The sequence below is a fragment of the Callorhinchus milii genome, unplaced genomic scaffold, assembly GCF_018977255.1.
Source record: "Callorhinchus milii isolate IMCB2004 unplaced genomic scaffold, IMCB_Cmil_1.0 Scaffold271, whole genome shotgun sequence".
Classification (NCBI taxonomy): Eukaryota; Metazoa; Chordata; class Chondrichthyes; order Chimaeriformes; family Callorhinchidae; genus Callorhinchus; species Callorhinchus milii.
The window spans coordinates 75,407-86,846 of NW_024705012.1; the positions used below are offsets into that span (position 1 = coordinate 75,407).

General features: G+C 46.6%; 1 protein-coding gene across 1 annotated transcript; it reads right to left on the reverse strand.

The window, feature by feature from the left end:
• Positions 1–1,845: 1,845 nt before the first annotated feature.
• On the reverse strand, positions 1,846–8,881 carry LOC121851976 (thread biopolymer filament subunit gamma-like). Its single transcript, XM_042346045.1, has 9 exons — positions 8,707–8,881; positions 7,917–8,540; positions 7,197–7,260; positions 6,770–6,830; positions 6,293–6,388; positions 5,538–5,714; positions 4,132–4,257; positions 2,765–2,985; positions 1,846–2,326 (listed from the first exon to the last, which is right to left on the reverse strand). The coding sequence occupies exons 1-9, from the start codon at positions 8,879–8,881 to the stop codon at positions 1,846–1,848; spliced, it is 2,025 nt and encodes a 674-aa protein (XP_042201979.1).
• Positions 8,882–11,440: the final 2,559 nt, after the last annotated feature.

An 11,440-nucleotide genomic window follows, 5' to 3' on the forward strand; every position in this document is an offset into this window, starting at 1 on the left:
CTTCGTGAAACGTCGTATCTAATTGCTTCATTAGGTTGTGTGAATCGTTCTTCAACTTACCGGTGAGCTGCGCATTAAGTGCCTGTATACGTGAAAATGTAATTTGTTGGGCCATAGCTGTTGGAGAGCCTTGCAGACCCAAATGGCCAGAGTATTACATGGCCTTACCCGTATATAAATTATGAATTAAAGTTAACATTGTTGAAAATAGCTTTACTAAACTAAACACCTAAAAGCATCGTTCTGACCTGGCTTACATTTAAATCCAGTAAGCCTGTTGGTTAGAACTGTAGGTTTGTGGAAACTCATTTATTTTGACGAATCATTTTTTATTATTGTGTTCCAACACGACAGGAAAAAAACCATCAGAGTGTGTGACAAGAAATGGAAGTGGTGCAGAAATGAGAGCCTTTGTGCAAGAGATGGCTAAGACAAGGGCTGGGTGACGTGTGTGTGCGCGCGCGTGTGTGAACACAGACACTCAATTTAGAAACTAACTTGGTGGAATTTGCGTTTATGTTTCAGCAATGCCTAATGGGTTGGGTGTTCATTGCATGTGCACAGATGGGGAATGAGACTAATTGGCAGTATACAGATCTATGAATACACGTTATCTGAACCTTTTTGAACATCAATCGCCAATTTTACAATTGTTTATTCTTCAGTGTTGTTTTCTAAAACGACTGCCGAGTTTACCAGTTGCTCAATATCACTTCCCCCGAGGTTAATTTGTTTATCGCGTTTTCGACACGAGTTTGACAGGTATTTCTATGGCGGGGAAAAAAAACCCCGCGTAATGTGGGTGAGAAACTACTGAATCATACAAAACTTGTTTTTGTAAACTTGACTTTTCACCTACTCCGTATGAAAATACATCATTTCAAATAACGGTATGGGTCAGCGAGTTCATGCCCTTTTGTCCCAACCTTTGTGCGCCCTCGGATTCTGCAAAAACAGACTTTTTTTTAAAGTGTTGACCTAGTCATCGGATACGCTGTTCCGGATGTGGTCTATGTGCGTGCACGCTTGACCTCATTTTGTTTTAGTGAAGAAGAAGGAAAAAAAGCACGCAGAAAAAGCACCACGATCGTTTCTCGTAACGTTTATTAGTGCATAATCTTAGCGTTAGGCTGTGTATTGGTGCGATGGCACGTGAGCTGGACAACTCTGCTGCATGAGGTTTTCCTGCCCATCCATAGCACCTTCCCGCCACCAGCACAATTAAAGCTGTAGGAAAGAACAAAGTGTATATGTTATGCATGTGACCTAGGGAACCAATGAATAACAAACATACTGTACATGTCTTATTGTGTGCAAGTCGATGTGTGTATGATATTGTAAACAAATCATGTCGCATATCACCTAATCACCTGTAATGTGCTCCAGCAATCTTTACTCATCAACAATGATGGTTCCTGTAAGACAAGGGAGAAGGTCAGATTTTGATGGTCTGCAGCTTGTATCAGCATGGCTGACCTCAGCAAAACCTGTGACCTCGGCACAATGATATACGCACCATCGCATGTTCATACCGTAGGAACTAGCGCGTCATCATGTAAATCTGATGCAGTGGTGTTCACTGTTTGCATATTCCACTGTTGCCTTTCTAAGTGACCAGAACAGTAGGAATATGTGCTCTTAATTATTTTCATGACGTGAGCTCAACGTGCTTCGTGCCATTCCGTATTATCGCTCTCGCGTGAAACCAAGCAAACGTCAGTTAGCGTCGTGCCGTCTGATAGTCTGCTCGTAACTTACTTCCGCCAGCGATGCCGGTGCCTCCGATGATAGCTCCTGCGCTTGCCTGCTGGAACTGCGCACCGCTGCTCATGCCGCCTGCGGACATCATGGTTGCTGCCCTCTTCCATCGGCACCAGCCATCACCATTCCTCCCTCACCGACGGTGCCGCCTGCGAGCATGGCAGTGCCACCCTCGATCACGGTCATGCCGGTGACGACCTGCTGCTGCTGCTGCTGCTGGCTGCTGCTCATGCTCATGCTGCTGCTGCTGCTCGAGGTGACTTCGCCACCAGAGATGACAGTCGTGCCACCAACGCCACCTGCGCCAGCGACAACGGCACCAGTGCCACCAGCAAGCATGGCAACGCCGCCGCCGCCGCCTCCGCTAGCAAGAACGGTGCCGCCACCGCCGGCGACGGCGGTCACTCCTCCGCCACCCGTCAGCAGCGCTGGTGAAGGTATCGTTGCCGACTTGCTGGAAAAGATTGCTCCTCCGCCGCCGCCAGAGATGAAGGTGGTGCTTGCCCCGCTTGAAAGAACGGTGGAGCCCGCGCTCATGCTCTTGTCGGACCCGACATTTAGGAGCCTGGGTGCATGATTTGGAAAGGATATTTCAGCGGCGCACAGGACAATGCAATTAAATGATTGTATCATTGCCTTCTACTCCTCTTAGAGTCGAGGCAGTGTGAAGGAGTAGGACAAACTCGGCTTGGAAAGGCAAATCTCCCTCTTGAGAACGGCAATGTGTTCAGTGTTTACAGGCTGCACTTTAATGTTTTAAATGACCATGCCTGGCTGAATGCAATGTGAGAATGAAAGGGCCATGCGACACTGTGTTAGGCTATGACTATGCTGGGTTAAAAAATAAAACTGGAGCGAAACAATTCCCCTGGCCAATTTATGACCTGGAAGGTGATGACGGCGACGATGTTCTCAAAATCCACCGCACTCATGAGACCTTCAGTGCAGCCTCATGAACAGCGAGCGTCGGGGGAAGAAATACGTTTGGCGACGCGTGACTCACATGGCCTCCTCGCCCTCCAGCAAGCGCCGGTAGGTCTGGATCTCGGTGTCGAGCGCCGTCTTGACGTCCAGCAGCTCCTGGTAGTTGACGAGCTGGTTCTGGAGCGCCACGTGCGACGCCTCGATCTCCTGCTCGAGTGATACGATGAGGTTCTGCACGTCCGTGACGCTCGTGGTGGAGTGAAACTGGTACTCCTGCAGTGTCGACTGCAGCGTTTGGTTCTGGATTTTTTTTTTTTGCAGAAGGAGGAAAGGTACAGAATCCGATTATGTGTTTATACTGGAGGAGGAATGCCGTGAGCTGTCATGCTATTTTTCACAGGTGTCCAGTAGGGGCGGGTAAGAACGTTACCACAACAAGCAATACAAAATCGCGACGTAATGTAGAGTACAAGAAAGGTAAACAAAGCACCCAAAAACATCCAAATAAGACGAAACTATCACCATAATACCAAGTAAAGCCTACTGAGGTATTAACTCATTTTGCAGACGCGACCTGCTCACAAATGATAGCTCAACAAAGTGGCTTGTCATGTGGAAATTTCTAGCAGCAAAATGATCTCAATAAAGGCGCGGCCCTACAGTGTATTGCTCTCACCACTGCTGGCAGCAGGGCCTGCGTGCTTGGAAGAGGTGGGAGTTATCGACACAGTTACCCCACCACGCGCCACCTGCCAATCGAACGATGACCCATTTATACTGCCGGATGGACATACGCGGGGGGGGAGTGAATTGTTTCAGAAGGAACAAATTCGACTTAAACATCCTGCATTGAATTTGTTCTTGACTCTTTTGTATGGCTGTTATTTTACAAGGGTTTTTGTTCTTCTATTTTTGTATTAAAGGTTGTCAATGTCTGTGGTCTACTCAGTCGATCATTACTCCAGGCTTGAAAAATTAAGTGTCATTTCATGAGAAGACTGGCCCCACATTGGAAATGTGGAATTTCCATCATTGGCACAGGGCCTCCAATAGAGATGAGCAGTGTCCCATGCTCGTTTGAACCAGGCAGATACTCAGCAATTTTCACTCATGCTGAATACATTGACAAAAGCCTGTCTGTCACACAGCGCTTAGCAACTTAACGCCAATAGAACACGCAATAACTAACACATCCCTTGAATTAAACAAGATTTTCGGAACTTTGGAAATGGTCGATGGGATGGAGATGCAAAGTCGAGCAGTACAAGAAAATAAGGATGAAGAGGCATGTTCTGTGTGATCGTTAAACAGAGAATGGATGAATGAAAACAGAGTATCAATGAAGGCATCGGGGTTCGTGAGAAGTTCGTGGGGAGTGTGGTGTATGTGGTGACAGACACTCCGCATGGAAATGTGCTCGTTGAACAACTGCAGACAATGCCGTACCACATTGATGAGCTTGTGATATTCCACACTTAAGTCTTCGATTTCGTTCTGCAGCGTCGTCATGTCTGTCGTTATGGTCGTGAGTTGCTCGCTCGTCTGTGTTGTTTGCTGCTGAATTTGCTCAATCTGTTGGAGCAAGGGGCGCACAGCACCGTGAGCGTACATTTCAGATGATTTCATCGCACGTGTGAGCAAATCTACTTGTACATTAGGCAAAGTTCGATCCTCTTGCATCTTATCCTCCAGAACCACCAGTGAGATGTTAAGGATCTTGTTATCAAAAAGGCTTTGCTGAAATTAACTAGCTATCAGCTAGCTTTGAAGCTTTCGTGACTGCAAGGATTCATATTCTTAGATTTTTCGGTAAAGTCACGTAGGTAAAAAAAATACAATTAATAAAAGTTAAATAATAATAAAATAAAAATCACGAATATAGCTATCAGCTGGTATGTTTTGACAATGTTGTATTTAGATAGCGTTTATGACATCCACACGAGTTACGTTATTTCAGTGCCAGTTTCTGCTGTCCAAAATTATATTTTTTGTAAAACAAGTTCTGCCTTTCATAGTTGTGTGAGCGTGATGCATAACTACAAGAGCAGGGATATTACTGTGGGAACTACATTGGCGTGAAGTGTCACCAGTTACATAAAGTTGCATAAAGTGCTGTGCAGTGGTCGCACAAGTCATAAACTAATACACATATTGCCTCTTAAGCACCTCAGTGTGCCCCAGATTCATGAAAAATATAAGTATAACAAATGTCAGCTGTAATTCAAAGCCTTGTAAAACACAGAGGAAAAAAATTACATAATGTCATCCCTGTATTGTCTCTCATCTAAATCCACATTTTATCTTGCCTCCGCCTCTCATCGCACTCCACGTCTGTCTTCCCCGGACCTCGTTTTACTCTCATCACCTTTCTCTTCGGTCTACATTTCTCTGACGTGACTACATCACTCTCCCTTGACTCGTCTTTCATCTAAGAGATTGTAAATAAAACATGAATGAGCGATGTCCGCAATGGGTCAGCACCACCAGCAGAGGAAGATCGAGAAAGTGGTTCTCATCGTCTGGGTGGTGGAGGAGAGGAGGGGATGGGAGGCGGGGGGCAGCCCTAAAATTTCAAGTTTCATTTCTAAAATAGGACCCAACAATGTTTAAAATAATAATCAACGTATTTTCTTTGGTAATTATCAATAAAATACCAAATTTCAGTTCTGGAAGAGGGGCAATCACAGCCTCCCTCCCCAACCTGGACCCCCACCGCCGACTGACTCACCCACCCACCCACCACCCTGCCACTCACTGGAGAGACGTGGGTTTCTCTAACATGGTGGGGGGCGTCTTTGCGTCTCTCCGTTGCTGGCCCGTGCAGAGATGGACCAGAGCAGCGGCGTCGTTACCTTGCTGGTGCAGTAAGCGTCCGCCTCTTCGCGGTTGCGCTGCGCCGCCGTCTCGTATTCGTTACGAAGCGTGCTCAGCGCATCCATCAAGTTGATGGACTTGCCGCTGTCCACCTCGATCATGCTGCTGTGTGTGGTCGCGTACTTGCCGAACTTGGCCGACAGTTTCACCATTTCCTGCGCGTCGAACATTGGCAACCACCAGTTTGTCGTCGGTCAAGCGAGCCCTTCGTTGCTGCGGGTTCTTTCAGAATCGTTAGCAGCCTCGGGTTATACATATAAGCGAGATTGGCTGGCGTTGAAAGAAATCTGCTTCAATTGGAAGGCAGGATACACGTTTGTAGCGGTATGGTCCTGTACACATCCTCTGATAATTAAGCCCATCGACTACGATGATACATAGTTGGTATTATGTATACATGTGAATAAGTATGTAGTGTATAATCTTGAGGGATGATGATGGTGTGGGGGGAGTCCTACTTCCAGCAGTGGATAGAAAATGATTGATGATGACGAATCTCAATGCACGTCCTGCATAATCAATGGCTATGTATGACCCGCCCATACAGGACATCTATGAAAAAAGTGCTTTGTAGCTCATCGGATACCTCCAGTCGAAATGAAGTTACTGATTCTCCTTAATTGTGCAGGGCATGCATTTGATGTTACGTGCAGTCTGTGACGAATGCCTTACGCGCCATCTCGCTCAAATGAACTGGCCCGACTAAAATGCATGCGCGTAATGGGTGACATACTTCTTTGTGAATCGTGTTGTGGAAGGTCAAGTCTTCCTGCAGAATGGAGTACTTGCTCGTCAGGTCGCTCTTCATTTCCTGGGCAGCGTCAAGGTCCTTTGTGGGAACATGGACCGAAAGTTAGAGCATAATATCGCTTATTTTTGGGGGGTTAGATCGCATAAATGTGTCGTTAAACCCGCCACCACCCGACACAGCCAACTATGTAAGTTTTGTCACATAAACAAAACGTGCCAATTCGTTTCTAGTACAGCACCGTCGGTGTGTTGCAGGGTATTGCTCGCGAAAGCCTACGTGTTCAACGGAAAGTTAGTGCCCTAACTCAACGCTTCCCCACAATGTCAGGCCCGTGCGATGAAAGCGCCGGAGTCGTGAGGCTGCACGGTGGCCCCAAGCGTCGGCAATGTCACAATGAAGCCAAAAGGTGCCACGTTGCCGATGTTACCGATGTCACCGATGTCACGCGCGCACACAAACCCGTTTCATGTTGCTGATGTCCGTTTCCAGTTGGAATTTCACGCCAGCCTCAAATTCATACCTGGACACAACAATGGTATTATGATAACAGGTGATACATTGTGCGTATACATACACACACATATTCTGTATTGACACTTGTGAATTGAAGGTTATTTCTTTTTTTTTGGAAAACCACGTGTCCCTTTACGATAAATGTGTTTACGGTAGCTACACGTTGCTTTATTTCCTGCGAGGTCGGTGTTGAAGTATATGTTGTTTGTGCCATGTGGTTTGTGAGGTTATTGGTTTCTTAACTTTGAGATTACGCGGCCGTGTGCCTAAGCAAGTGGAGCGTGGGTGGGTTTGGGTACCGGTGCAACGAATTAAATTGTGCCCCGTCCCGATTCCCCCACCGCTCCCCCTATTTATAATCTGGCATCTTCACCCCCTCCGGCTCGTTGGGACCTGGCCCAGTTGCGCCAGCGAGCTGCACACCTGGGAGCCACCACCTGAGAGCCACACACCTGAAAGCCAAGTCAGTGGGGCCGCTCGCTTTATCGGCGAGGGTTTAAACCCAGGGGCTCTGAAAACTCCCCACGCACACTGCACCCTCCACCTTCCGATGTGCCGTGTCGCGTATTGTTATTAAACATATAAAAACAGTAACTAAAATCGAACAATCTATCTTTAAGTTGTTCGCTTAAGTTCGCCATGAGAAGCACACGTTGCATGGGTTATAATAATGTGATGAAGATACACTTGGTTGTTAGTGAACACACTGTGAATAATGCACCACTATATTTGTGTGTTCTGATTTCAGATTGGACGCGAAATTTGATGACGACGATGACGAAGCTGATGATCCTCGTTAATCCGCACTCCGTGCATGATCGTCGCTCAAATTATTTGCAACGTAACGATCTGAGAACATATTCTTAGGTTTTTTCCGGTAAAGTCACGTAGGTATAAACATTAAAAAGTAAAATAAAATAAAAATCACGACGTTTTCGGAGGCAACACAAGCTTCCGTGGTACCGTCACAGCCACGACAGCTGTATCAAGTAATAGATTTGAGAACAGCAGCCCTTTTTTAATATAGAGAGAAAACAAAACACGACGGCACGGCGACCAAACACGCGTCCCGTGCAAACAAAAGAGCGCAAACCGACTTCGACTTGATCTCCTCGGCGGCGACCCTCAGGTTGTCCACCTCGATCTCCAGGTGGACGCGCTCCATGGTGAACACGTTGATATTCTTGAGCATCTCGGTGACGGTCACCTCGTAGTTGTCCACCGTGATGGAGGGGTCTGGCATCACGGGGACTGCTGCCGGTCATGGCCTTGAGCTGCGCCTCGAGCATCGCGTTCTCGATGGTCAGCTGGCGCACCTTCTCCACGTAGCCCACCAGGCGCGTGTTGAGGTTGTTCAGGATGCCCTTCTCGGTGAGGCGGTTGACCATGGGCGGAAGGGTCTTCATCAGGTTATTCACCGTGCTGTGGAACCCACCCTGAGTGATGGCTCTGCCGATGCTGAAAGCTGGGCTGCTGGGAAAGCCGGCCGGGCCGCTCACACCCCCCGGCCCCATGTACATGCCGCCGGTGGGACCCATGTACATGCCGCCCGTGGGACCCATGTACACGCCACCGCCGCCGGAGGGCCCCATGAGTTGGCCACCAACCACGGTGCCGTGGCCCATGCCCAGCTGGGACATTCCACCACCCGCGCCGAAAGCGGAGAGCGACCCCCCGCTGATGCCGCCAGGCACCCCATACGTGCCGCCAGCCCCTCCTAATCCAGAAGCCCCAAAGGACCTGGGATACCCGAGACCTCCTCCCGTCCCAAGGACTCCTCCTAACCCACTTCCAAGAATCCTGCACCACCCCTGGCACCACTCCCCGTGCCGTAGATGCCCCGCTGGACATGGATCCCCCTCCGCTATAAAAGCTGCTCATGCCACCACCACCGCCACCACCGCCTTGTGCAAACATTGAGCCTCCTGAGCCTACGCCGCTGCTACTGCTCATGCCACCACCACCGCCACCACCGCCTTGTGCAAACATTGAGCCTCCTGTGCCTACGCCGCTGCTGCTGCTCATGCCACCGGAATAGGATGAGCTCGAGGACTGCATGATGGCTTGCTCTTGTTTCCCGATTTGCAGCACAGTGATACGGCAACTGGCAGTGGCTTGCAACGTACCCCGCGTCTGAACAGAAGCAAGCTGAATTCGGTCGCGGATTTATAGAGGGGAATTAACAAGAAAAAATCTAACAGTGACGCGGTTGTCAATTGTGTATTCAGAAATAAGTTGTATGTTCAGAAGCGCGTTGTTTGGAGACATGTACAGACTCGGTTTTCGGCATCGATTGGGCTGACGTGGTATTTATGAGCACGTGCAGTGAGATAATTACGTTACCAACTTGCGGTGGCGTTCTGCTTAACATAAACACGTCCTGGAGTATGATTTATGCATGAGCCCGTTAAGAGTGAATGCTATTCTAATGTCAAAGTACCGTATAACGTTGACCTGCTTAAACATGTAGCCTAGGGTGCGACTCAATATGCAAATGGTAAAAAATAAGTTAAGTCTCACTTTTCTGGGATCACATCCTCAAAATGTTGTTACCTTTGAGATAAAAGTCAATTTCTGAGTGTAATTCTAATCTCTGCGTATTCACGGGTTGCTCACGATCCTGTCTAATCCTCTGAGTATATAACCTAATACCACGACCCGTGTGTGTGTCGAGTCGAAGGCATCATTGAGCAACCAGTATATACTCAGGGATGTTATCTTAAACTTCCAGTAGCTTCGGTTTAACTGGCAAATTTAATACAAATCAAGAGGTCCGATTTTTGAAAATAACAAACTGCATTTTTGAGTGGCACCCGAATCAGTTTAACAAGTAGACATTCGCGACCAATATTATTCATAATCAACGTTTTTGGGTTAGATCGCGTTATTTGTCAACGTGACACTTTTTTTGCTGATTGGCCGTGTCGGGTGGTGGAGGGTTACGACACATTTATAAATAATGCCATCTAACCCAAAAACGTTGATTATGAATGGCACCCGAATGTTGCCCTACGCTTAAAGTCTTCTGAGCTTTTTAAAACGCAACATACAAGCGTCGTAATGAAATATATTCTTAATGAAATGACCTTAAATGAAACAAGATATCGTAATTCTTGCAGATATGGCATTTACTGATTTATGACACGTGAATAGGATTGAGAATAGACAATTGCCATTTCTCTGGGCAATACGTAGTCGATAAGCAATGCATCTTTGCATTTATATGGCACCTAAAATCGTCAGCGCTCAAAGCGTCTGACACCACATCTCAAACATTCAAAGGGATCCCCAGTGGCAGCTGTCCCTGTGCGGCACACTCAGCACCGGCCTGAAAGTGGCCATTGGCCGGGCCGTGTCACACAAACCCTCTGGGTTGAAGTTAGTTAATTGGGAGTTGATGTTGTGCAACTGTTCTAGTTTAACAAACCCTGAACAAGTGACAAACGCAAACAGATGCTGTATCTTGCCTGTGGAGAGAATATCTTTCTGCTGTGCAAGAAACCCTGATAGAGAATTTTGACTTTGATCATACTAATAAAAGAATAACAATCGTTCACTCAGCTGGCTGTGGTCTTTTGAGAAAATTGTGAAATCAAATTTTGTGTCTAAAATTGATTGCCGAGGCTTGCTATTACGCCTGTGTCAAGAATCATCCTCGACATAGAAATGCATTAAATAGAACATTCAAAAGTATATCATAATCAACAGGTTAATATAAATCACATGTAAAAAATCGAACTGCACCATTAAATATGTTCTCATTGACATCTTAAATTAAAGCGGTACATATGAAGAACAAATAATAAAATCACATCTTAACAAAGAATGCGCTGAGCAAATGCGAGTCTTGAATTACACCCGGTCACAGGCATGGTGAGCGCGAACTCCGATCGATGTCATTGCTAAACACGATGAATCATGAACGATGGGGAAAGGGGGTTTTCTAGCTGTTAAAAGGTGATTTGTCGCAGTGGTTATATTCAGAGAAATGTAATTCTAGGGTTGCATGTCATTGCAAGTTCATTTGAAGCGAACATTCGTTACAACCTCAACTTAAAGCTTTCGTGACTACAGGAATTCCTATTATTTGGCTCTTTCGGTAAGTCACGTAGTTAGGTTCAAATGAATCAAAATAAAACAAAAAAACTACGACGTTTCGATCGCAACACACGCGGTCGTCATTAGTGCCTGTGTTGCGATCGAAACGTCGTAGTTTTTTTTGTTTATTTTATGTATTTTTTAAATCACAATTTCAAGAAAGTTGAAGGAGCGTCAAACATGTACATTCATGCGATTTGCAGTTTACACATTTTTAGAAACTCAAGTAGGATACACACTGTATATAATAAGTAGGATGTAATATCCTACTTAAGTATAGGAAACGGTATATATATGTATACACACGCAGGTTTCCCCTCGCTTTATGCCCGTTCGGTTTTTGCAATTTCGCGTGTACGCCGCTAAACACATTTCTTCTCTACACAAAATTCGCATTGTGCCGTTTGAATCCACTCGTAGTGCGGCTATGCGGTCGGACGTGGGACAACACTGCGTGTACTGTTTGTGTACTGTTTGTGTACTGTGTGTGTACTGTGTGTGTACTATTTGTGTACTGTT